The sequence below is a fragment of the Puntigrus tetrazona genome, chromosome 17 (assembly GCF_018831695.1).
Source record: "Puntigrus tetrazona isolate hp1 chromosome 17, ASM1883169v1, whole genome shotgun sequence".
NCBI lineage: Eukaryota > Metazoa > Chordata > Actinopteri > Cypriniformes > Cyprinidae > Puntigrus > Puntigrus tetrazona.
The window spans coordinates 4,247,020-4,274,342 of record NC_056715.1 but is presented as its reverse complement, the minus strand read 5'-3'; the positions used below and the strand labels follow the sequence as shown (position 1 = coordinate 4,274,342).

At 35.8% G+C, this 27,323-nt stretch overlaps 2 protein-coding genes across 4 annotated transcripts; one reads left to right on the top strand and one right to left on the bottom strand.

Moving 5' to 3' along the window:
• Positions 1–131: 131 nt before the first annotated feature.
• On the bottom strand, positions 132–4,140 carry rtraf (RNA transcription, translation and transport factor). The gene is made up of 8 exons (XM_043262835.1): positions 3,968–4,140; positions 3,593–3,717; positions 3,374–3,473; positions 2,487–2,567; positions 1,651–1,739; positions 1,474–1,542; positions 722–770; positions 132–586 (listed from the first exon to the last, which is right to left on the bottom strand). The coding sequence occupies exons 1-8, from the start codon at positions 4,026–4,028 to the stop codon at positions 432–434; spliced, it is 729 nt and encodes a 242-aa protein (XP_043118770.1). The 5' UTR covers positions 4,029–4,140; the 3' UTR covers positions 132–431.
• A 666-nt stretch (positions 4,141–4,806) lies between these two features.
• si:ch211-266o15.1 (zinc finger MYM-type protein 4) lies at positions 4,807–26,122 on the top strand. Of its 3 annotated transcripts, XM_043263229.1 has the most exons (30): positions 4,811–4,961; positions 5,857–5,948; positions 9,143–9,190; positions 9,310–9,522; positions 9,839–9,940; positions 10,128–10,183; positions 11,013–11,174; positions 11,267–11,342; positions 11,680–12,097; positions 12,762–12,924; positions 13,532–13,738; positions 13,943–14,090; positions 14,665–14,780; positions 15,002–15,334; positions 15,473–15,623; positions 16,446–16,618; positions 16,851–16,995; positions 17,195–17,311; positions 17,388–17,431; positions 18,486–18,633; positions 18,726–18,856; positions 18,939–19,071; positions 19,172–19,363; positions 20,498–20,592; positions 23,248–23,392; positions 23,559–23,710; positions 23,846–23,960; positions 24,133–24,381; positions 24,503–24,626; positions 25,575–26,122. In XM_043263229.1, the coding sequence occupies exons 3-30, from the start codon at positions 9,175–9,177 to the stop codon at positions 25,783–25,785; spliced, it is 4,335 nt and encodes a 1,444-aa protein (XP_043119164.1). In that variant the 5' UTR covers positions 4,811–4,961; positions 5,857–5,948; positions 9,143–9,174; the 3' UTR covers positions 25,786–26,122. The 3 variants fall into 3 exon arrangements, with proteins under 3 accessions (XP_043119163.1, XP_043119164.1, XP_043119165.1); XM_043263228.1 differs by lacking the exon at positions 5,857–5,948 and having other exon boundaries at positions 4,807–4,961; XM_043263230.1 differs by lacking the exon at positions 5,857–5,948 and having other exon boundaries at positions 9,165–9,190.
• The last annotated feature ends 1,201 nt before the right edge of the window (positions 26,123–27,323 follow it).

Sequence of the window (27,323 nt, the reverse complement as noted above, 5' to 3'; positions counted from 1 at the left end):
AGATTTTCGAATATTTCTGGCTCTGCAGTGATTATTTTCATAAATTTACAGTACGCACAGTTGGAGTTATAAAGAAGAGCAGGTTGAATTTCTTGCTCCAGGCTAAAACAAACCCAGCCATAAAACGTTTCTGCGTTGCATTAAGTTTTATTATGCAACAAAAACATACAATCCAACTTTTTGTTAACCCATGTAAGTGCCTTCACATTAGGCTACAATAAAATAACATTTTGTAATAAATCTTTGCATTTTTTTTTAATTACAGGGCAAAGCAAATTAATGATAAAGCAAAGAAAAAAAAAAGTCCAGTTTGGCGTTCCCACAAACATGTCTCGAATTTAAACAAAATACCTGTGGTGTGGCTAATGAAAACAAGCATACTTCACGGAGCATGTCTTGTGGTTTTTGCAGCAAGGTCCAGGCAGATGTTTTTATCTGCCCACCTTTCCGAGGCGGTGATCTGTCTTAGGGTCGGCGATGATGGCCTGAACTGCTACGATGGCCTCGTTGATCTTGGTTTGTAATTCTCTGAGCTCCTCGATGTGAAGCAAGCGGAGAACCCTGGCCGCTTCGTTCAGAGTTGCATCTGGAATAGGCAAACGCATTCTTTCTGCTTACAATCTCTTCGAAATTTAACAACATGTGAACTCGGATGCAGAATGTCAACGTGATGATGCACTAATTGAGTCAAACATGGAAAAAAAAAAAGCTGCAAACCTACCTCCGGTATCAAATCCTAAAATATGCTTGTCAAGAGAGACTGGTAAACCCTATGAAAGAACAAATAAGTTTTCTTTTTAAAAACTGAGTTAATAACAGCATAGTTGAAAGGTCTCTGAAACATAGTGAGACACTGAAGACTGCCACAGCTGCTGAAAATTCAAGTTTGCCACAACAATAGGGGGACAACAGTGGGATAACAGTGAACTTAGGTATACAATATAAACCCAATTGCAGTTGCTAGTGAAAATGGCAATAAAACGTTGCAATGGCAACATACTGCACTAAATTTGAAGTTCAAAAATCAATTTACAATAATTACGTTGTGATACTCAGCATTAATATAAAAATGTAATGTTATATTTTACAAAAATGTTTTGAAATGCGGTCATTTTTTGTTTTTAATCTCAGTGTTCCTATCAATATTGCATACGTTTTAATATGCATAATAGTAACCCTAGAATGTGATCAAATTGTTTAAAATATTTGAAAAGATCATTTTTATGATTGCAGAAATACGTAAATTTCAGTTACCGGTTACAGGTTTGTGACAGAATTTTTTTTTTTACACACTTCCAAAAAAAAAAAAAAAAAAAAAAAAAAAAATCACAAAATAATTATTGGTTGTTTCAAAGGGTTACTAATGACATTACTTGGAATTGCTTTTTTCATGAAAAATTAAAAAATGAAAATTTTATATAATTGTTATATTTCATGAAATGAAATATAACAATTATTAATTAAATACCTTACCTCTTTTGCTTGACTGGCCTTTGCAATAGCATCAGGGGTCAGACGTTCCTGTATCAGGATTCTAATGGCCTGTGGTGACAAAAAAAAAAACAACCTTTACTTTAAATGCAACTTTAGTTTAAATGCACTGGATTTAGATTTATTTCTCATACTATTGGCACACTGAACAACACTTACTTTAAGCATTACCAAGTAGTCATCATGTCGCTGGATTTTGAGTAGATTAGCAAGCGCCAAGACACCAGCCTTAAAATCTGGATTGTTACCTAAAGAGAGAAATCACTTAATTTCACTCCAACACATAATTAGAAAAATTCCTTTCCAATGCAAATCTGTTGTTAAATCAACCAATAAACTAATTTAATTGCTGATGACAGGAAAACCCATAAAAGGCTGTTTCCTACAATTTTTAGGCTTTTCTTGCATTTCTGAGTTTCTCTCTCACGATTTTAAGTTGTTCTTATAATTATATATAAACTCGCAGTTGCCAGAAAAAAAGTCAGAATTGTGAGATAAACCATGGTGGAAAAAAATGAATCGTGAAATGCAAACTCAAAATCTGAAAATAAAGAGAATTGTGAGATATAAGCTATGGATATCTCTCAAAATTGCAAGTACTAAAAGTCTGAATTGTAAAATTAAAAGTCGCTATTAATTAAAAAAAATAAAAAAATCATGGTGGAAACATGATTCCATAGAAACCAATTATTTAGACCAAGACTGTACTAAAGAAAAAACAACTAGCAGAGCTCAATATTTTCTGTTCAGTGAACCCTGTCCTCCCTGTGTGTCATCATTCAGTTGACATCTGGAGCGTTCTTCCAGCTGTGGGTCACTGGCTCGGTTCAGCCCACTCATTGTGGGTTGTGAAGAGACGTAGGTGTGTAATCATTTCGTTCAGACATGCTTGGAAAGCCACTTTAGTGCTCAAGCTGGTTTCTTTAATCAGCCTCCTCTGTCTCATAACAACAGGACTGGAGACTGGAAAGATGGCCGGGGGAGGGAATACTCACTGTCCAGATTAATTAATGGGTCTGCAGACTTTTGAACATCACCGCTCTCTGTTGCAGGTTTGCAGTTTCGATATTTCTCCACTGCGGGAGGAAAAATAGCATAAGCGGTCAGTGCAACACAAATAAGGGGTCTTAAGCTGTCAAAATTATTTGGTAGGAAATCTAGGAACATCTTGCACTAAGCATTTCTGAGGATCAACAGAATTAAGATTGCGCAATCTAATGTGTGGGACAGCTGCAAGTTACATGATGCCGCAAACTTTGCTGATGCTGCCATCTAGTGATGTGGGATTGGACATAATCGCTAGATCACTTTCAAAGAAAAGTCTCAGCAGTATAATGATCAATGCATTAACCAGGTTAATAAGGTGCCCAATAACTGGCTAATTAACAATTAATTAAGAGCAGTGGGTAAGTGTTCATCTAATTTTCTTATTAATACACTAATGTTCAAAATTTAGGGTTAGTACGATTTTTGACATAAGTTCTTATGCTCTCCAAGACTCCCAAAACAGTTTTTAGTTGATGAATGGACTAATGTTTTCTATATTCAATATTTTGTATTCCTGTGTTGAAAAAGTTTATTTTTTATTCAATCATTTAATGTCTAATGCCAGCCCAATATGCTGATTTTGTGAACAAGAACCATTTCTTATTACCATCTAAGATAAAACTTTTTTTTTATGTATTGCTGTTGATCAGTATTTTTTCTTTTAAATATTTTTAGTTCTTTATTGGATACAAAAATCTTCTGTAACATTATAAATGTCATTATTTTGATCTAATGTACAGAGTGTATGTGCCAGCCTTCTCTCTGAATGTTATGTATAAAATAGCTATAGTATGCCACTAGTATAATATGGCCACTGGTTAATAATAAATCATACCATTGTCTCCATACTCAAAACGAACAGCAAGACCCAGCAGCCAGTCAACAGTCTCCTGTCTTTCCTGAGCGCTGAATGGACAGTTCACATCTTGAAGGTACTGCAAACACAGGTATTTATATATTACAACAAGGGACATGATAAACTTAATGTGATTTTCATTTTCTCGGGATACAAATAGACATTAGTCAGAAATATATGAAGATAGACCTGGCTCACCTTTTCAAAATGTTTAGGCCAATCTGAGCTGGGGATATTCCTGAGATTTCCTCTGTCTTCAATTTTGTAGTGTCTGATTTTTTGATCTTCCAGCCAAACTATGAAATTTCTGAATTCAGTTTCATCTGGGTGAAGCAGAGCACATGCGATATTAATAAGGTATATTTTACATATGGATTGAGCCCTAATTTCTACAACAACTACAATAAAGCAGTATGATAGACTAAATTTACAGAGTGATACAGAGTGACTATTTCAGACGGCGAATTTAAACCTAAATTAGTGAGACGCTTCCTTTTTATTATCGTGAATGCACATCATCAATATTGGGAACATGAGGTGGCAACACGTCATTAAGTTTACACACATTCCTACCTTTACAGTCAAATCCAGTAGGGTTGTGATATTCTAGGGCTGTAAGCTTTCTACGAAACATCCCTTTTACCCGATAAACCTATCTGAAGACACTAACAAACGTATGATTTTACTTGAAAAGCCACAGCCTGCTACAGCCTTCAAATGGCAGGGGACTACCGGAAGTGGAATAACCTACATTTTGTTTTCAAAATAAAGGTCATTACTTGTGGCGATGCTGATTAGATTATTATTTTTAAAAAATTATATTTAATCGCTTATTATCTTCTTCTTTTTTATTTTTTCCTATTTCTCTCATTATTATTATTATTATTATTATTATTATTATTATTATTATTATTATTTAATATTATGGCACATTTTTTCTAAAATGTCATTGTAATATCAGTAAAATACACATACAATTTAGATACGTAGACTTACATATTTTCGAAATTAATTTTTGCTAAATAACAAAACATTGTTTCTCATCATTTAGTTTTATGCATTTCAAATTATATGAATATTGTTATATTATGTTGCGTTATTTCTTGGTTTGAAAAAAAGGTATTTAAGAAAAAAGCATTTTAAGTGTTTATTTCGCACATTTTTATTTTCTCATACTATTACCCAGTTTTCCTTTCCACACTGTTGTAAATGAATATATTTTGTGTATTAAATTGAAAATGGTCGCGTAATTTGTTGTGGTCACGAACGTAAAACTGTGGTTTATTCTACCCTGATATAAACTTCTATCGCGCGTCAGCTTTTGCTATTGAAGTAATAATTGCGCTTAAATTGAGTTTTGAACAGTTGGCGTGTTTATGGCACTGCATTTTCCCTCCTGGACACTGGGTGCAGCAGAACATATCGAGCATGTTGGGAAGCAGCAGGACCTCGATTCGCGTTGTTGCTTTTGGCGAAAGGCTTTGTACGTACAGTACAACAGTGAAGGCGTTTAAAACATCAGGAAAGCGCATGAGACCCCCGTTTGACAGCTGATATTTATCTCTCCGTAAGTATACATTTACAACTCTCACACAACTCTCTTTCGACGTAAAGCATCATTTCCTCTCTGTTCCCTCTCATATGTAGCCTGCTAGCGCCCTCGCGAATGCATAGCGCGGTTCTGGGAGTACGATGCTGATGATCAGTGGTTTCATCCTCACGGCTTGTGGTCGAAATATTAATACGCACCAAAACGTGTCTTTGTATGAATATATGTATATATATTGTGTTGCGTTATTAACATGGCGGAATAATGCAATGCATGCAGGGAGTCTGCAGCAGGCAGATTTTGGCGGAGGAGTCAGTAACCGTAGCACGTCGTTTTTTCAATGCAACGCTGGTGACACTGATATTGAAACAAATGGACGCGTACACCGATAAGGTACATTTCAGTTTATTTTTTTAGGTTTGTGTTTATGTTGTAGCTGCAGACCTGCACGCTCGGTCCTCTGTGACGTCACGCGTACACCCAACCAGGGAACCGGAACTACGTAATTTGCTGCGTTAGCCCCGCCCTGTCGCTGAAGAATTTTTGGCTCTGTTGGCTCTCACCTGGTCCTCACCTGGGTGTATGTCGAGCACTTCCGATTGTGTTCGAACTTCTGGCTGATGTGGCTAAGCACCGGGAGTTGTTTAGTAGTGAGTCTGTTCGTTTCAGCCATGTCAGGTATTGTATGTTCAGTTAGAGGGTGCCATAATAATTGGAAGAAACGGCGGGAGTTTTTAAAGCAGGAATGCTTTGAGCATCGACCGCTACTACGGGCTGAATGTACCTGTGGAGCCCCGTACAACCTGCATCCACCTCCAAAGGAGGGCGAAGCTCTCAGACTCTGGTTGAAGGCATTGAATCTGAAAAAAACACCCAAACGTCCTTTTGTATGTTCCTTCCACTTTGTGGATAGAAAACCAACAAAAGAGCATCCCTACCCGGAAAAGTGGCTTGGCTATGATGCTCCATTGAAGAAGCCACATCAGGTGCTAGCCAGGCAGTCAGGTATGTCAAATGTCAAAAAAAACGGTTTGATATAAATTATGTTTAAAATAATATATACACTACCAGTCAAAATTAATTTGATAAAAGATTTTTACTGTGTCACCAACCTGCATTTATTTGATTCAAAGTACAGTTTAAAAAAAATATATATATTTTTGCTATATTTTACTGACATTAAATTTTTTTTAGTGTCATTATTTCAGTCACTTTGTCCAGACACATGATCCTTCAGAAATCATTCTAATATTCTGATTTACAGCTCAAATAAAAATTATATTTTTTATTTTGATTTAAACAGCTGAGTACAATGTTTTCTTTGATGAAGAGAGAGTTCAGAAGAACAGCATTTATCTAAAGTAGATTTGCTAAATTAGTATTCATTTCTATTATTTCTTTCCCAACAAAAAAAATAAAACAAAAATTGACTCCAAAGGCTTGGTAGAGGGATGTAAGAATGGTATAGTGTATATGGTTACGAAAGCTTTTTATTTCAGATAAATGCTGACCTTTCTGTTCATGAAAGAATCCTGGAAAATATTTTAAATATTGATGATAATGAGAATAAAAATGTTTCTTGAACAGCAAATTAGCATATGATCGCGTGACCCATGAAAAAATTACATTTTAAAATTGAATAAGTTATTAAAATAGAAAGCAGTCATTTTAAATATTAAACATATTTTGGATCAAATAAATGCAGGCTTGAGCAGAAAAAAAATCTTCAAAAAACATATTACTTTACTGTTTAAAACATTTTGACTGGTAGTATGCCTTGTCTTATTAAGAACTGTATTTAACTACTAAAGTGTCAATACTAATGACACATAATGGATCCATCAAAAAATTATATTTCCACCATACTTGTTGGTACAATATTCAAAAGATCATAATTAATCAGTAGAAGCAACAGTTATTTTCTTTTATATTGTGACATACTTCCAAGTGTAACAGATTATTGGGGGAAAAAAATAAAAATAATATTTCTGACCCACAATTCAGTTCTGGAGGTGTTTTTTTTTCTCATAGGGATTTTTAAAAAGCCTTTGTTAAAGATTTAAGCCATAAACCAAACTAACTGGCACAGTCACAATATTCAACAAAATTATTTTAAAAATCAGACAAAATGACCAAGATATAAGATTGTATGCTTAACAGTGTTAGTGAGGGAAGGAACTGCAATCCCATAAAGCACTGCAAATGACAATCAGATTAAAAGCAGTCTACAAATATGTATAATGTATAGATGTCCTGCATCACATTATAGGATAAAAATGGTTTGCAAAAACTATTTGCTGTAGACGTTAACCACTGTCAACAAGTCTTTATTTGCTATACAGATTAGCTTTATTTTCTTGTTTTATATGCTGTGTTTTATTATTTACAGACATACCGCTGTCTGTGTTATTTACCATGCAGAAAAAATGCATATTTCCATTTTAATAATAAAACTTGACATGGAAGATTTGCAGCAGAAGCTCATCTGCAATTTAATATAAACCCTTGCAGCTTCTTTCTTCGTAATTAGCAAAATAGTAATTATTTTCATTAGTTTTAGATATATTTGATTCACAATTTATTCTCAGTAGTGTGGTCTTGACATTTTCAAGCTGCTTTGCTGTGTTATATATTGACTACAGCATATTTTAGGTTGCAGCAGTGAACCCACATAATGTCATGGAGATCTAAGCGTGAACATGAGGCTAAGAGTCCAGGTTTTCTGTCAGGTTTGTCTAGATCACGCTGGTTTTCATATGGCATGGGAATGAATCAGCTAGGCTTCAATATAAAGCTAAACATGAATAGGACTCAGCCACTGAATGCATGAAAAAGTTTAAGCAGTGGCCTTGTAGTGTGAGTGCCCCAGCACATTGCGCATATATATGTATTTCCTGTGTCTTCTGTCACCGGCATTGTCAATAAAGTACCAAAAATGTTTTACATTGTGATCCATTTCATATGCTTGTTTTAAAACATTAGGCAGTTTGTGCAACATGCAATTTTTTAATGTAAAACAGTCTGTGCATACTTTTTTTGGGTGCCCAAATAAATATTTAAGTTAATAAATTATTCAGTTGTGGAATTTGAACATTACATTTATTCATTTATTCATTTCATCTAACCCTTTTATCCAAAGTGACTTACACTAAGCAACTCTTCATAAAGAGGCAAATAAACACACAAAGTGCTTGAAATACAAAGTTTTAGGCATCAGTTAAATTATTTATTTTTTATTTTTTTTGTTAAGATGATGTCAAATGGTGATGAGAGAGAGTTTTCAGGGTTTCAGCATTCTGGGTAGGGGTGGGAAGTCCATTCCACCAGCCTGGAACAGTGAACCTTTTTTTGTGCCTCGTATAGCTGACTGACTCCTGGAAGTGATTTGGATTTACAAAAGTGAGTGGAAGTAGGAGGGTGCTGAGCCTGTGGCTGTTCTACATGCAGCATCAATGTCTTGAACCTGATGCAAGGAGATAGGCCATTTTAAGTTCATTTAAGACCAGTCATGTTGCTGCGTTTTGAATGCTTTGTAAAGGTTTGACTTTACATGATGGAAGTCAAGACAGAAGAGTATTGCAGTGGTCTATAAATGACAACCCCCAACAATGAGCAGTTTTTGCAATGTGTTCTTGAAAATTCAACTGGTCATTGAAGATGACATCAAGTTCGGTCAGGAATCTTAACTAAATTATGAAATCATGCTGGGGTGGCTGGGAGGACAAGAAGCTCAGTCTTTGCCAGATTGGCTATAAGTGATGTTCTTTCATCCAGTGCCGAGATGTCCACCTGGCAGCCTGAAATCCGTGCAGCTACCTTTCATCTGGTTGAAACGAGTTATCAGCGTAGGAGAAGCTATGTTCCTATATAATGGCATTTAGTGATATAGTGTATATGGAGACGAGGAGGAGTCCCAAGAACTGATCCCTGAGTAACTCCAGTGAGCAGTTGTGCTTTTGAAACTTCTGTTAAGTTTGGAAAAACCTACCATTGAAATGTAATCACTGTGATTCCCATGGAAGAGAGAGTGGACAGGAGACTCAGATGATTCATAGAGCCAAAAGCAGCAGATAGATCCAGCAAAATGAGAACTGATGATTTGGAAACAGCTTTGGCAGCCCGCAAGGCTTCAGTGACTGACAGTAGCGCAGTCTTAGTTGAATGTCCATTACTTTCACTCCTCTCATTTTGATTTTCAGAAAGTCAACACTCTGTTTGCAGATCTGGCCAGATGGACCAGTCATCAGGTATGAAACCAGATACCTCGATTTCACAATTCGGTATTTTAATGGTAGTCGGTTTTTATGAGTTTCATCTAGCATGTTGGTGTATTAAATCATCTTCGTTTTTTTCTATTTCCTTTTAGAGCTTGAAGTCAAATCGTCTGCTGACCAGGCTGAGAGCAGCAGTGGTCAGCCAGTGGATGATGAGCTCGATGGACTTCCAGTGTTTGGGGCAGATGAAGATGATTGGGAGATAGACAGTAGTTTTGCTCAGAAGGCTTTGGAACAGATGGAAAAGAATTGCGATGATAAAAATGATAGTCAAGATGGATTGCCAACTAGTGGTGCAGATGCCGGTGAGTTTGAAAATGAATTTACGTAAGTAAACTGTCATATGCTGAAAGGTTTCTGCTGTGATATTGGGTCTGATTGACAAAGCATGTGTAATAACAAATTTGTGCATGACACTTATTTGCAAAAGACTAACTACTAAAATCGTATATATTGTCTGTATAAAATAGTCAAAATTTATTAGCCTTAAATTGGACATACAAAATTGACTTGCATATACATGTGTTGTGAATTATACCATAAGTTCAGCTGTGCATATAAATACAAAGCAATCCATGACATTTACTGAGACCCATTGTTTTGACCCTATTTTGACTGCAGAAGAGAACAGCTCCTCTATCAATGAATCTTTAGAGATGGATGAGGAGAGAGCGAAGATTTCTGAGGACGCCCCCGTGACCCCTTCATCAGACACTATTATAGGTAAAACAACATGATATTATTTTAAATACAATTTGTTTCTGTATATCTGCCGATTTATTTTCCCCTGAATAATTTACTCTGGTGTAAGTTCACTGGTTTCGTGATGAACTGGATACCACATTAAGACTAATGTGTATTAATGTGTAGTATTAAGACTCAAAATGCTACTTTTGTCATCCTGTGTCAGATATCCAAGACGTACAGTCTGAACTTAGGATTGAGTCATCAAGAAGTGATGCTGTTGTAAGTATAGTTGGGAAAAAAAAAAGAAAAGTGAGCTGCAGTGACAAGGTGGTGAATTTATTCACTCTAAAATATTGACCCACCTTTGCTCCCATAACATTTCAGTGGTTAAACCAAAAATTTTTAATTTGCTAAAAAAAAAATAGTATTCACCACCGTGCCATTAAGCTGTAGATGAGTTTGTTTCTTACAAACAGATAAATTTAGGATTGCATCAATTGCTCACCAATGGATTCTTTGCAGTAAATGGGTGCCGTAAGAATGAGTCCGAGTCCAAACAGCTGATTAAAACATCACTATAGTCCATCAATTAAATACTTATGAAGTGAAAAGCTGTGTGTTTGTATGTAAGAAACATATTCAATTAAGACGTTTTTCATTTCATTTTTCATTTTACGATATTAAGTCCATAATATCACTTTTTCCAGTCATCCCATCTGAATTGGGAGAGAAATCTTCACCGATCAAGCAATATTTTACATGTTTAAACCTTTCTAAACAAATGTTTTTTTAAGTTAAAGTCATGATGGATCAATTAGGATTTAGCTTCAAAAGACATTCATGTTTATTATTGTGATGTTTTCTCTCATTCTGATATTGCTCTCATTCTGCATACCATTACCTGTAGAATATATATCGGTGAGTGAATGATGCAATTGCATTAAAATGCATATGTACAGGTGGGCTCGAAGAAGTGGCTGCTAAGTGTATGATGTAGAAAGAGAAGGACTGTTTAGTGCTTTTTCACAGTTTTGACTGCTTTATAGTCTTGTTGTTCCAGTGTTAAAAAGGACTGTGATGTTTGATCATAGTGGGGTTTTTTTTGCAGCCAGAACCTGCTTCGGACAACACGGACAGAGAAACAAGTTACTCACCCGTAATACAAATCAAAGATGAGCCTATTGATGAAGAATATGATAAGGCATTAATGCCATCTGACATGAGCCGCATTAAGCAGGAGCTTGACAGTCCTGAAAATAATGAGAATGAGGTATGATTTGGTCTTCTGTGTTGTTCAATCTGTTATATCTGTACTTACATTTATTATTACATATGTAATAAATGACTCACGAATCATTTCAGGCCTCCTCTGCATCAGATGAACTGAGGATTAGCTCTGTTTTCTCTGTTAGTGGTAACAGCAGTGATGCAGTTTCTGGTGAGTGCATAAAGATTTCACTTTCATCACATCACTGTTTATCATCAGCTTTGCTGTTACCCTCCGTAATAACCATGTGGCATTGTTTGGGTGATAAATCTGTCATTTTCAGTTTTTTGGTGATAGTTGATAAAGATTAGGTTGTTTTTTTTTTTTATTTAGTTGACAAGGATATTTTTTTAACATTAATAAAACATTCCTTTAAATGCACCAGAATTAACCATAAACAATTTTTCATCATTTTCAATTCTTTCTAAACCATTTCACTTCTTAAAAAATAATTTCTTTTTCGAAATGATTCACAGAAATGAATCAAAACCTTTGTTATTTCACACAGCATCTATGGCACCCTCCCATGCATCTTCATTCTCAGTGATGTCCCAGAACACTGCTTCACTCAGAGGAACCACTATACTTCTGCCAGCCCAAACACAAACTCAGCTTCAGCTCCGGCTGCAGCCCAGGACCCAGATCCATTCTCAAATCCAGACTCACGCCCGAATGCAGCAGCAGATAATGCCACAAACCCACCTACAGCCCTCTGTCCAACCGCCCCAGGTCCATGCTCCTCCACCCACAGTGAGGATCTGCTGCTCAGGCTGTTCTAAAGTCCTCCAGAAGGGTCAAACAGCCTTTCAGCGAAAAGGCTCCAACCAGCTGTTTTGCTCCACCGTGTGTTTAACTAGTTTCAGTTTACCTTCAGTTCAGTTTACCCCCATTATTGCCCCTAAGAAGACCTGCAACCTCTGCCTTAAGTGAGTTCTGATTTATTGATATATATTGTTGAATACTTTATTATAAATCCATCTTATAGTACTTTTTTAATTGTATAGATGAAACCAATCTGTTAAAGGAATAATTTACCCCTAATTGTACTAACCCTCGTGTTTTTCTGAACACAAGATGTTAATCAAAAACAGTTGCTCTTTTCCAATATAATGAAAACATATAGGTCCAGGTTTGTTTCTGAGAAAATAATAAACACAGCCAGCTCATTTTCATGACCAGCGTGAACTACCAAAAGCAGGACATTAAACAATGGCATAAATACCATTTAACTGACTTACTGCAAAATGTAGTAAATTACATTGCATTATTTATTTGAATGCTCTTTTCCGTATTAATATTTCATCTAAAGGTTAAACAGATGAATATGCAATTTTTTAATGCCAAAAGAGAGTTTGTAATGACTCAATCTGTTGGTAAAGCTGACCCATAGTTATTTTCAGAATTAGAAAACGGCTAAGAAAGTCTAAACGATTACTATTATGTTCCGGGAAAGAAAAATTTACATTTGGTATGAGAGAACGGTAAATAAATACCTTTTAAAAGTTACCTTTTAAAAATATAAATCAATTATATAAAATAAGCTATTTGATATAATATGTGATCATTTTTAACATCTTCATTGTTTCATAGGGTCATTGTCAATCTAAAGGACTTGATAACCATCCCCGTGGGCCCTATGAACACACTAAAGGAGTTCTGCAGCCTAGCTTGTCTAAATATTTACAAAGACAGATATGAAGATGCACCTCCAGATGTATACACACAATGCGGCGTGTGTAAGTTGGTCAAAGAGGTAAGGCTTAAATTATGCACAGGATGCAAATGTAGATGAAACAAACATTTTGTTGCTTGCTTTTTGCTTAATTTTACTCCCTCAACGAGTTGAATTGTTTTTGATAAATGCAGATTGTGAAGTAGGTCGCTTATGAATACAGTATGAAGAAAGAGTTTTCCCAAATAAAGAGTGCATGATGTCATGTTTACAAACACTCAGAACAGTCATGGGTGAATTACGACCCTCAACATGGTGTAATCCTGCTCGAGGGTGCAATTATCTTAAGAACTCAGCTCATGGCCTAATGAGCCTCTTGCACAATTTAATAATTACCACATTTAAATTTACCACATTAAAAATCATAAATGTACCGAGTATGTAATTTAAAGAATACCACCAAGGAAGTGTAAATAAACCATAGAAGTTAAAATAAGAAATATATAATTGTCCTCAGACTTTAAAGTGACATGCTATTTAAAAAAAACGCATCACTTATGATGCGCAATTCTTGTGTAAACATATCTCTTCAGCGTAACGCAAGTTTGTAGAACATCAGTACAGCTCAGTTAATCCATTCAGTTAAATGCTGCTTTTAAAACATGCAGTGTTTTTCTTTGCCTTACAGATTCAGCATGAAGTGACTCATCTGGGTGCCGTGCACAAGCTGTGTAGCGATGAATGCTTCGCACGCTTCAGATCCTCCAGAAACCTCTACATGAGCTACTGTGAAAACTGTGGCAACTGTACAGCCTCAGGAAACTATCACCTGGTTCAGATAGAAGATAGTATTAAAAAGTTCTGCTGCACAGAATGCATCGCCAATTACAAACAGGTACCCTGTTGCACAAATGAACTTGCTGTTATCTGCTCAAACTGAGTTTTGTTATTCATCGTCGGATTCATTCATGTTTATGTCCTGTTGGATATGCAGATTTGCATTTGAATTGTCTCCTGATCCTATTTCCTCTTTGTTATGACATTGCAAAGCAAAATCATTTTGAGGATTTAAAGCTGTTGTCTTTTCACTGTGTTGCAGAAAAGTGGCAAGAGGCTTCACTGTCCCTACTGCCAAGATATCAAAAATATTGAACAAATGATGGAAGGGACAAACATACAGGGTGTCACAGAATTCTTCTGCTCTCAAAGATGTGTGGCCCTGAGTCAAGCATCTCCCAGTCTGACAGGTACATTTTGTGTGGTAACAGACCATGACAGATATCCTCTTCTGTGTGTCCAGGTCACATGTTAAAAATCAAAAGGAAAAAACATTTAAAAATAAATATATTTTGGTCTGTTTGCTTGATGACAATTAAGCATATTTTTATTTTTTTAATATTTATATATATTTTTTTAATCTGAAAAAAAAAGTTATTATGGTGTTTTACTTTCCACTTTTGTAATGTTTAATTTTTTTATTAATTTAAAAATATGTAAAATATTATTATTATTATTATTATTATTGTCATCATGCTTTTAGTAAATTAAAAAAATAAATAAACCTGTTGAATTTATTATATAACGTAAAAATTTTTAAATCAGTTGTCTTGTCCTAAAAATACATATTTTAATAAAACTATAAATTGTTTAAAACTATTTCACAACTTAATTCAAAGTTAAATGAGCTATTTTTAACTTAAAATAAATTTAAATCACATTGTGTTTAATGTGTGTGAATTTTTTTTTTTTTTTTTTTTTTTTTTTTTTAAGTTTTATGTGTTTCACCCAAAAATGTTTTTCTTTTCTTGCTCTGCTCTTTAGGCACCTCCTTCCCATGCACAACTTGCAAGAAGCTAGCTGTTCCTCAGTATCACCTTGCCATTTCTGATGGGTCCATCAGGAACTTCTGCTCATTAGATTGTGTGGGCAAATTCCAGGTACTGCGTTCTGTATGTATTCATATATATATATATATATATATATGTGTATTATATATATATATATATATATATATATATATATATATATATATATATATATATATATATATAATACTATATAAAATACTAGTTTGTGCTCTTTTTTTTCCCCCACACAATTATATTGGTCTTAGTAAATCAGATGAGAATTTTTCTTCTTTTTTTTTTTTAATCTATAGGAGAAATTGAATGCATCTGTACCTCATAACCAGATGAACGGAAACTCACATGGACTTCAGCCTGCACCACCTCGACCCACCACTGAACATCTCCAGCTCACTCAAACTTCATCCAATGTTCCTGCCCCAAACCACAACCCTCCTCCACCTTTTGTTCCGCCATCCAATCAAAATCCTGTTTCGACTTACGTGCCAGCTCCTGCTGTGGTAAACTCACAGGACGCCCAGCAGCAATGGCCAAACAGGCCTCCCTCGTCCTCTGACACAGTACGGCTGACGTGCAAGCAGTGCCAGAATCAGTTCAGTTCAAAGCCTGAGGTTTTCCAGTTCAAGGTACAGCTTCCAAAAACAGGAACAAGAGTGACAGAATCGATGGCTGAAATCACCTCTATAAGCTTCAGACAGGATTGAGCAGTTCATAATTTTTTGTAGCTCTTCAAAAATGTTTTCTCTCTTTTTTTTTTTTTTTAGGGTCATGCAGGATTGTTCTGTTCTCGAACATGTTGTGACACATATAAGAGGGAAAGCAATGTGAAAGCTTTGTGCGAATACTGCAAAATAGAGAAAGTGGTCAAAGACATCATCACATACGAAAAGCAACCGAGACCTTTCTGCTGTGAAGGTTTGTGAAACCTCTTTACTTGATTCTTATGTCAGTGATTCTTTACAGAGCCCCCACACATGATGGCCAAACATTAAGAACTTTTTTTTATTTACTTTGTTTTGGGATTTTTTTGTAAATTGTGACCACAATTTCCTAATTTATTACACCGTTTTAGGTCAAAACCAGGTAATGAAATGGTAAATTGTGGCAGCATTTTACTACAGTGTCTGACAGAATTAGTAAACTGTGACCATAATTGAACAGATATGAGGGAACAGATATGTATCAGTAAATCATGAATAAATAAGTTGTTGGGATGAATTCTTAATTTGTGGCCATGATACATATGTATGTTTGTCACCATAGAGCACAACACTTTCAGTCAGTGGGGTATATTTGTAGCGAAAAATACATTGTATGGGTAAAAATGATAGATTTTCCTTTTATGCCAAAAATCTGTAGGATAGAGTTTTTTTTTTTTTTTTTTTTTTTTTTTTTTTAATTTCATAATGTAAATATTTTAAAACTTAATTTTTGAGTAGTAATATTCATTGCTGGCAGCTTTAAAGGTGATTTTTTTTTTTTCAATATTAAGATTAATATTTAAATTCCGTATTTACAAATCGTTGTATCTGAGCCAAATGTTGTGCTATCCTAAAAAAAAAGCATTTCATTTACTTGCTTAGAGTAAACTATTTAATTAATGTTTGTGGTGGCCAATTGATATATAATGTAAACTCATGAAGAAAAACAAGTCAAGGACTTTTCTAAATAATGGTTGGTGTTTATGCCTCTCCGCATATGTTTACTTGCCTGTAATCATTCTTTCTTCTTTTATAGGCTGTAAATTGCTTTTTAAACATGACCTTGCCAAACGACATGGAGGTCAATGCAGGGTTTGTGCCTACTGTCAAAACATGACCCACAAAACCATTCAGAACTTCTTTGGGGGCAAACTTGAGGAGTTTTGCACAGAAGAGTGCATGTCTCTCTACACAGTGCTCTTCTACGAGGTTAGAGAGAACATTTATTTGGGCTTTTAACTGTAGCTGTTCTTTATTTCTTCAAGAATGCCTTGCAGTCATCTCTTTGGTTGGGGTTAAATTATATTGCATGCTGATTAGTAGTTTTTGCTGATCAACTGTGTGTGTGTGTGTGTGTGTGTGTGTGTGTGTGTGTATAATTATACACACACACTTCAATTGTTTCTCCTTCTTACTTCATTTATGCATTACTTTATATCAGATGGCCAAGTGTCATGGCTGTAAGAATCAGGGCTCATTAAAGGAAAGCATTGTGTGGGATGTTGCAACGAGACACTTCTGTAACCTGTCCTGTTTGCTGCAATTCTGTTCAAAGTGCATTACCCCTCATCAGCCAGCAAGCAACGGTACGTCATGATGTACTTCTATATGTAGAAACGTTTGGTGGAGCGACCAGCTGATGTTGTATTTAACACGTTATTTAGTGGAGTAAATTCTATCGATAAATACCTGCACTGCAGTGTTACTACCGTACCGTAAAGAATGTAATTAACATAACTGGTTGTATTATGAGAAGAACTCACTCCTGTTGCTTTGTGATTGAAGGCACTGTGTCTAACACCACTACAGTCCAAGCTCCATTATCTCTGTCAAAAGACATGCCTGTAATTGGTGGTGTGGTGTCGCTGGCCTCCACGTTACCTGGAAATACTGCTCTCACAGGTATTCAGCTGTTATGTTGTGTTATTAAATGGATTCAGACTGCAACATCTTTTAATGTGCGTTTTAATCTGTGTAGGAGCTCTACCTACCTCAAATGCCAGCTCAAAAAACATTGGTGAAGTAAGTACTGAAGCGCGCACACACACTTTGTGTTGCAAAGGGTTGTATAAAGTACCCACTACTGTTTAAAAGGTTCTGTATTTTTTACTTTTCAGCAAGGATGCATTAAATTTTACATCTAAAGATATTTCTCATGTTACAGAATGTATCAATATCAACAGTATTAAACGGCACAACTTTTCTTGACAGTCAATGTACTTTGGACATACGGACTTTCATAATAAATGTTACCTGAGCAGCAAGTCAGCATACTAGAATGATTTCTGAAGGCTCATGTGACAACACTGGAGTAATCGTTACTGAGAATTCAGCTTTGCCGTGACAAATTACAATTTAGTATAATTTAAAATTGAAAACAGTTATGTTGAATTGTAATATCATCACTGTATTTTTTTTTTATTAAATGTTAGAAACTATAAAAACATTCCAAACCTTTGAACAGTAGTGCATGTAAAGATACATTTATCAAAGGTTACTAATATAAACGTTAAAGTAACTAAGGAGAAAAAATGTTACAGTAGAAATTATTGCTGTCAAACAATGTATTGTGATCAGTCACATACAAAATATGTTTCCGTTTGCACAATGTGTGTGTTCTGTGTATATTTATGTATATATAAATGCACACACATACAGTGTATATATTATTTGAAAATGTCTTTAATTATAGAGTTTATATTGTAAAATATATTTAATATATAAACATGACGTATTTTTATGAAATGTATACATGCACGTATGTGTATGTATAAAAATATATAATATATATATACATGTATGTATGTATGTGTGTGTTTGTGTAAATTAACTTTTATTTTGTGTGCGATTGATTCATTTGACAGCACAGTAAATAAATGCAACAAAATTCAAATAAAACACAAATAATTACAAATAAATGTGTTTGACACATTCATTTTTTATGTTTTGGTTTTGCTATTTGCCACTTAAATGTTGGTTTCATAAAAATCTTCCATAATGGGCTTTTTTATTTTTTTTGCCAAAATGTGAATTTTTTTTATTTAATCCCTTTTAAATGTAATGATTTTTTTACTAGGCCAGCACACAAACTGATGCTGCAGTGGCTGGCGTTCCTTATCGAAGAATGTTGAAGAACAAAGCTCTCATGTGCAGACCTATTACTGAAGAGCAAGGAGTCCAGTGTCAGCCAGAGCCTCCAGTACCTCCCAATTTGTTTGAAACAGGTTGACCTTCCTTGCTTTTACTATGACGCCTGTCAGAAGTCATTATACCACACAATCATAATTTGCACAGTTTACACTTTCTCTGTCCTCAGTGATCGATGAAAATGGAGAGACGGTGAAGTTTGTGCCTGTGCCGGTGCCCATTCCAGTGCCAGTCTACATCCCAGTGCCAATGCATCTATACACCCAGTACACACCATTTCCACTAGGCCTACATCTACCGGTATGCCACTTTTTAAATTATATAACATTTTTTCGTGCTACAGTTTAAAGCTCATCTTTCATTTTGCACTGTTACCGTCCAGGTGCCTGTTCCCATGGTCATCCCTGGATCTCAAGAAGCTGCTGAACAGAAAGACTCTAAATGTAGCCTGCCCGCTCAGAGCTCAGTAGAAGACGACGAAGTGGAGAAGGGAAAAGACAAGCCTGCATCACACGGTACATAAACCATTTTATTATTATTGGACTTTTTGCTTATCCAAATAAAATCCTTAAGTACTTCCGTATTTGATGGTATTGCACGTACTGTCTTGTTCAGACCAGGGCAGCACTTACAGCGGTGATCTGGAGTCAGAGGCCAGATCGACACCCTTCAGCTGGGCAGATGCAGAGGAACCGGGAACCAACGTGAAGCCACTGGTGCCAACGACGGAGGTAGAGGAGACTGTGGCTGCCGCGACCACTTCCTTGCCATCAGAGCAGCCAGATCTGGAAAGCGATTTCCCTCGCTGTAAGTTATGATTTAGGAAATGTCGAAACGCATCAATTTACCTCTGACCCTGAATCACAAAACCATAAGTAGCACGGGCATATTTGTAGCAATAGCCAACAGTACATTGTATGTACTAGTAAAGATCATGTTCCTTGAAGATATTTGGTAAATTTACTACTATAAATATATCAAAACTTAATATCTGATTAGTACTGTGGCTCACTAAGAACTACATTTGGACAAATTTAAATGTGATTTTCTCAATATTTAGATTTTTTTGCATCCTCAGATTCTAGATTTTTAAATGGTTGTTTCTCAACCAATTATTGTCCTATCATAACAAAGCATACATCAATAGATAACTTATTTATTCATGATGTATACATTAGGGCTGTGCTATTTAATGATGCTGTAGTCATGCACATCTGGTCAGTAAAGCCGGTTCCTTGGTTAGTGGTAAATCTCCATCACCTGTAGTTAATACACAGAGCCGTAGATCACTGACAAGCTACACAATAGCGTTCAGTTTCGTTGAGACAGTGGACCCTTATGACTGGTTTTGTAGTCCAGGGTGACAAATAATTGAATTAAAATTTTTCCAGCACTTTATGGACCTAAAAAGGTCATTGCACACTGAGTTTGATGTTTTTGTACGTAAAAAATAAATACAACCTCACACTCTGTCATCACGTTTACACACTGCCTCCAAAAATTTCGTCGTCCTTAAAATATTTGTATTTTTTCATTTTGTTTTTCGAATCCATAGCAAGCATTTTGATGGGTGTTTTAACAATTCAGAGTCACCATACACCGAAATCCAGTACAAGTTGATCCACTTCGTCTCGCAGCACAAAGCACTGTGAAACATTCGTAGTCCTCTTTTTAACATGTGGCAATGTTATTGGCAAACCATCTAATCGAGCCGTTGACAACCTGAATCTCAAGATTGGATGGACTCAAAATCATTTTTTAATTCTTGATGACGATCATTAATTAAAAAACAAGTGATGTTTCTGGAATGCTACTAATGCGTGATTCAATGACATTACACATTTTTGATCTTTTGCATTAGAACACAATTTTAACAGATTTTGTGCTTTTGTCATGTGCAAAATCTCCCAAAATTCTAACACGCGTTATGTCATTTCACAGCAACAGCTGACCCTGGATCAGCTAAAGAGAACAGACTGGTACTGACTCTGAAGAGACGCAAGAAGGGCAGAGACGGCCACCCTCCCAGAAAAAGGGTATGTAATCTGACAGAATCAGATTCCTGGCTTGTTGAGGAGGCATTTGACACGAGCGACAGAACGACAGAGAATCGGCCAGAGTCTTTTCACAGTCTGGAAAGTTGAAGTGTGAAGTCTGTTGAAGTGGGTCGTTTCCAAACTTTTAGATGTATGATAAAGACTGAAGAGTTTCCAAAATCTCTTGTACAGTTATAAAGTCTCCCGAAATGAAAGGTTAAAAGTCTTAAATGTCTTGTTTTTTTTACTTGAATTGGTTTTCGAAAGTGTATGGTTTAGAAAAAACTCATATCTAATGATCAGTATATATTTAGGAGCACACTGACTACAGAGAGTCTATTTCTCTCCACAAAGCTTTGTTTTGTTTTTGTTTTTTTTAGATTTTTAACATTTAAGATCATTTGGCTGTATCTACTGTTAATTGCTCCATTTGTATCAATTCTTGCATTGTCTCATTTTGTTAGTTTACAATTTTGACTGGTCATTTTAAAAATGATTTCCGCATGACAGATATAGGTAATGTTTTCTATTTGTCAATGGCAAATCACAAGGCTGTTTTGTTTTTTTGTGAAATTTATTTTGTTGTACATAGAGAAGTTGTGGAAATTTATACATAGATATGTACCTTTGGCATTACAAGACACTGTGCAATAAACTATTCAAGATCACAAGGAGATGAACAAATGTAATTGCTGTTGTCCAAAATTGGGCTAATTTGTGGACATGATCTTAAAAAAAAAAAAGTCGGTTTCTCGTTACATTACAAATGCTGTGGACCATTTAATAAAAGTCCGAGGAATCTGTGTACATCTGGCTAAATGAATTTAATAAAATATTTAAATTTTTTTAATAATGTCACTGTTATCCTTGGAAATAAGCAGTATTGTTGATGCCATATTGGCTGAAAAATGAACCAAAAAGCGCTAAGAAAAATATGAATCCAATCCAGCCCCGGTTTTGGAAAAACGAAAGTCATTAAACCTATAAATTCACCAAAAAAATTACAATTCTGTCAGAAATGACATGTAAATCTTAACCTGTATAAACGTAGCTCTTGTGAGAAACGGAGGAACTCTAATAATGTTGCATTTGTGGGTGATCCGTTCCTTCTTAGCATTTCTTATTCAGATGTGTCGTCTGCTGAAATTACACATGTAGATGTCATAGTCCCATCATCCCCTGCAGACTGCCGCTCATTACAGAGCTTTACTAGGTTACTGACAGAAATAAAACTCCTCCTTTTTCAAAGCTTAAAATACCAGCTCCAATTTCTGAGTGAGCTTAGCTTAATCTATGAAGAATTGCTTGTTTTTTTTAAAATTCTCAGTTCTTGGACTTGGCACCCAAAAATTAGTGTGTGAAAGATTGATATATCCATTCGATACCAGAATTCGATGATCTCTAGGAGGAAAAGGCTATTTTCTTTTTAAAAGAAATGTGATCGAAAATGTGCTTCAAAAGCTATACATTTGAAGTATCAGTGATGCTAGAGAGGAATCGATGGAGACCTCAAAACCGTCACCAGAAATCTACAGGAACATTTTTATCCTGAGAGGAAAGAAAAGCAAAGGGTGCAGTGAGAAGTGTGATGCCGTCAGATGGCATTTGGAAGGTTTGTTTCCCTCCGGAGGGAACCTGGCAAATAGGAACGGTCTAGCTTGTTGAAAGTGTGAAGCAGAGGCTGTTTAGAAAAGAACACTGAAAGATATCAAGAACTTTGTACATAACACCACGCAGCCAAATACAATGAGACTGAATGCAGGCCAGATGGGGACAGAAGAAGCTGAAAGTGAAGGAGATGATGATGGAGGAGTGGTTGCCATGGAGGCTGCTGCCGTTGAAGAAAGTCGCCATAAAAGGAGATGAATGTGTCTGCATCTGTCAAAATGTTTTGGGTTGTTTTTTTTTACAGTCTGAAGTGTCTGCGCCCGCTTTACTAACACTGAATGTTATCGTTAATGTTTTTACTTGGTGTCAGGCATTTTACTCAGGCTTTTAAGTATGTATATCTCTTGAGGCGTCATTTTTTTCTTTGGCTTCGTTCATTCCTATACATTTGAAATATTTGTTTGATACATTTCTTATTTGTTTATCATCACGACAATTATTATTATTTGTATTATCAATGTAGCATCCAAATTTTGTCAGTAAAATTCTTTCTGCCTCTGAGCGGGGAATTTTTTTTATCTCTTTTCTTTTGAATAAATGATAAAGTGAAATGTACAGTAATCAGGGGTGGTTATATTAACCAGAAACGGCTTACTTTTCGCTAATTATTGGTTCACTGTGCATTTATCCTGATTATTACATAACTACTTACCAATTAAGTAAATAAATCGACATGAAATATTGATTTGAGTTTTTGCTCTCTTGACTGCAAATGAGCTTCAAGCTTCCCAATCATCCTAATAACAAGATGCACACTAAAACAATATTACTTATTAATATTATTATAATAAATAAAATAAAAGTTTTTTTTCCATTTAAGTTTTCATTTTTTAAATTTCAGCACAAAGACTTATTCTTTTTACTATTCCGAAGAGCCATAAAACAGCATATTGTCAGATATTGTATAATTCGTTTGTTTTATTTGGTTTAATCTTTCAAAAACACGGATGGCCTAGTAATGAAAACGGTGTTTTTGTGTCTCGTCAGGGTCGTAAGCGATCTGGCACCGATACGTCGGGTGGCGTTTGGCTCAGTACCTCCAGCTCGAAGCTTAACCAAATGTACGGAGTCGAAGCCTGGGCTAGCTGGGTGAGAATGAAAACAGGACAGAGCGAACAGGAGCAGCAGTCCAGTAAGTTCACACATATGGGTCAGAACATGGAGTCGTTACCCCTCCGTCTGCTTCATGACTCACGCAGCGTGTGTCGCTAGTAAAGGTCACCGTCACAGTTTGCGACATTGCGCTGACCCACCGTGTGTCTTAGCAACTTTTTCTTCTCCCACTGTGTTTTATTCAGGAGGCTCCATGACAATGAAGGGGGATGTGTTGCAGTGCACTTCTGCGGATCTCAGTTACGGTCTGTGCCGTTTCATCAAGGAGGTCCGAAGGCCGAACGGCGAGCCTTACGATCCCGATAGCATCTACTACCTGTGCCTGGGCATTCAGCAGGTTTGACCTCGAAAAGAAATCATTTGCCACTAAATCCAGCTTGATCTTTTAATGCACCTTAGCTTATTAAGCTAGTAATTGTTTTACTTGAATAAGCCTTTTCAATGACATATTCGGTCTTCGCTCCATTTTTAGTGCCTGCTTGAAAATGAGCGTCTTGAAAACATCTTCACGGATTCACTCTACAATCAGTTCATCGCTGACATCACCACACTGCTGAAGGAATGGGGAAATGCATTGCCTCCTGGAGGTAAATGTCCTCAAAAAAAATAACATTTAGGCTAATTTTTGAGCCCATGTTAACAGCTCAGAAAATGATATGGCTGTTCTGCAATTTTTCAAATAAATGCTGCCTTGAAAAACGTTTTAAAAACCTACCCAGCTCCAAACCTTACATGACGTCTGTTTTTCTGTTTCTTCAGGATATATACACTCGCGGGTTGAGGAGGAATACCTTTGGGAATGCAAGCAGCTGGGTGCTCTGTCTCCTAGTGTTCTGCTCAACACGCTGCTTTTTTTTGGAGCCAAGTTGCTCAACCTCAAAACGATTGAAGAGCATCGGCGCCTTGCGTTCTCCAATGTTTCCCACTGCTCAAAGACCACAAAAAATGGCGTGACCGCTTATCTTCGCTTCAGACTACCTAGCAAGGAAGAAGATAAAGACAAGAAAGGTAAGTGCTGTGTCGAAGATGCAATCACCAAATCGTCTTTAAATCTTGAAAGAGCTTCTAGTCACGAGAGCGGGTATCTGTGCTCAGAATATTTCTTGATTTGTGTTAATTGAACATCAAGCACCAGCTGGTAAAAGGAGGAGAGAGGAAGAAACGGTGGAAGAGGAGATTTTGGAGATGCCTGAGAATGTGGAGAACCCTTTACGCTGTCCTGTCAGACTCTACGAGTTTTATCTCTCGAAATGGTGAGTGGTAGTTCACTCAAAAATGAAAGTTGTCACGAATCACTCACCGTTATGTCATTCCAACCTTGTAATTATGTGTTTTTGAATGAAAATAAAATGTTGGGCAGAACACATTCAGCGAAAGTGGATGGTAATTTTTACTGCCGAACTTGTCCTTCATCTGTGAAAACAAAAACTATAGCTGCTAAAAACTGCTTTTGTTAATTAAAAATTAAACACAAATGTTAGGAAAGAAATGACTGAAATTGAAATAAAAATAAAGCTAATAATATTTTATAAAAGAATAAAAATGACTGCTTTTAACAAAATAACTAAAAGTAAAATAACAAAGTAAAAAATTCTTCAAAAAATGAATTAATACTATAATAGTATATTAATAATATTAAAATAACACGCTTGCTAAAGCTGTCAAATTGCATATGACGAATATGGTTTAGGTTGGACTTCACTTTGTCTAGGGTACAAAAAAAAGGTATAAATTAAGGCATTTAGTGCTAAATTAGCATGTTTTAATCACAAATGTTGTTGTATGGCTTCTTAAAAACTGTAACGGCAAAATACGAGTTAATAATGAGGGTTTTTTTCTAAACGCTTTAGAGCTTCATATTTTTAATCGCCTTCTATTTTTTTATTTGTTTGTTTCCTTTGATTTTATATCTTTCATCTCACTTTGTGTTTCACAGAAGAATGAAAATAACACTAATTTGAAATTGTGGAGTGAATTTTGTAGCATTTGCTGTAGTTTATTACTCTCTGCCGACTTATACCACGTTTTTGTGAATTTGAGAGACTGGATTTGAATTATGCAGATGCTTGAATGATGCAGCTTGAGTTTTTCACACAAAAATGAGCTTCATTCAAATTGCTCTTGCTTGAAGGAGAAGTGCACTTTTTCTGCTGCTTTTAGTAACAAGACTATATAATGTTCCTTTTCGTGTATATCCACAGCTCAAACTCTGTGAAGCAGCGTCCGGATCTTTTCTACCTGCAGCCAGAGGCCTCCTGCCACCCCAGCAGTCCCGTGTGGTACTCAGCCCAGCCACTGGATAGCACCATGATGGAGAGCATGCTCATGCGTATCCTAGCTATACGGGACATTCACCTAGACTCTAAGCATCAGCAAAAGTACCTAGACTCATCAGATGAGGAAAGCTCTTAATGAAAACCTACAAACTTTGAGACCTTTCTTTAAAAAGAGCTCTAAAAAGTCAACATGAGACATTTAATGATCATATTACTTTTATTCAGGCGGGAATGGAATACAAACAGAAATGGACGAAACTGAAATTGTGCACAAGCTCAACAGACATTCCTTAAGTCATTTATTCTATCATGAATGTTACAGAAAATGAAATTTGGATGGAATTGTTTGGTTTTTAGTCACAGTAGATATTGTTTCTCAGTTTTTAGAATTACTTAGTGAAAGCTTTTTACGTTGAAACATTCATCATGTCATTGTTGGTAACCTTTGAAAATATATATGAATTCTCAGAAAATGACTTGTTTAATTCTGGTACGATTTATATGAGTCACCCTTGATTTCAACCTGCTTTCTACACAATGCCTGATTTTGTCATGTAAAGGATCATTCACACCAAAAAATGTACAGCCACAAAGCAACCAGAAATGATTTGTTTTAAGTGAGTATTGGTGATTTGAGCAAAATATTTGTAATTCCCATATGCGTAAGGTGCCATTTTTAACCTTCGTATCTGCTTAACATTCCTTTTTCTAGACCACAGATATGCAGGTACAGATGGCCTCAAAGCTCCAATTTTAAAGGAATAGTTTACCCAAAAATGATTCCCAAAAAATTCATTCATCATTTACTCACCCTCAAGTAGGTCCAAACTTGAAAGAATTTCTTTGTTTGGCAGAACACAAAGGAAGATATTTTGAAGAAAGCTTGTAAGCAGGCTGTTTTGAGTCGCCATTGACTTCCCAAGTATTTTTTTCTACTATGGAAGTCGATGGTGACCCAAAACAGCTTTATATTTATTTCACTAGGTCTTTAAGAAACATATATTTTAAAAAGAACTCTTTCTGACAGTCAAGACCTTACTTGGTTTTTGTAATTAGATGTCTTGCTTGTGCAAAAGATGTTAAAGCAACATTCATAAGGGTGATGCATTCATGGAGTCAAAGTGTCATGTCTCAGTCAATAGAGGGCAGTCCTGCTTTGTTAGTTCAAGTGACAGGACCTTGACAGGACAACAAAGAGGAATCAAATAAGCAATGTTTAGCCACATGATTATGCTGATATTTGCACAGATAGATGCAGCGCCAGCCTACGATGTAAAGCCAATTGTCATTCGCTACCATGGTAACAGAGACAAGAGCTGTTGCTTGTGCTTCACACTGGATTCTGAATGTGCTGCTGCTGTTGAGAATCATGCAATTCAGATATGAAAAGCACTATATATATATATATATATATATATATATATATATATATATATATATATATATATATATATATATGCATTAGCCTTTAGTAATACAATTACTGTCTGACTTAACCTGAACGTCCCACATTAGGACCTTTAATTTAGCCTGCACTGACTTTCAGCATTGCCTGCCCAACATAATGGGAGCAATATATAAGTGAGGCAGTGGAACTATTTATATCTACAGTTGTTGAAGGGCAAACACTGTTTGTCTATATCTCCTACCAATTGTTCGTACAACTACAATCGG

What these genes read in the sequence shown, in the direction of transcription:
- rtraf (XM_043262835.1), bottom strand. Translation starts at nt 4,028, where the DNA reads ATGTTTCGTAGAAAGCTTACAGCCCTAGAATATCACAACCCTACTGGA. An exon ending in GGCCTAAACATTTTGAAAAG is followed by an intron (nt 3,474 to 3,592) that starts GTGAGCCAGGTC and finishes CTGTGTTTGCAG; the next exon opens with TACCTTCAAGATGTGAACTG. An exon ending in TTTTGAGTATGGAGACAATG is followed by an intron (nt 2,568 to 3,373) that starts GTATGATTTATT and finishes TTCCTCCCGCAG; the next exon opens with TGGAGAAATATCGAAACTGC.
- si:ch211-266o15.1 (XM_043263228.1), top strand. An exon ending in TGGAAATACTGCTCTCACAG is followed by an intron (nt 17,312 to 17,387) that starts GTATTCAGCTGT and finishes TAATCTGTGTAG; the next exon opens with GAGCTCTACCTACCTCAAAT. An exon ending in AGACAAGCCTGCATCACACG is followed by an intron (nt 19,072 to 19,171) that starts GTACATAAACCA and finishes TGTCTTGTTCAG; the next exon opens with ACCAGGGCAGCACTTACAGC.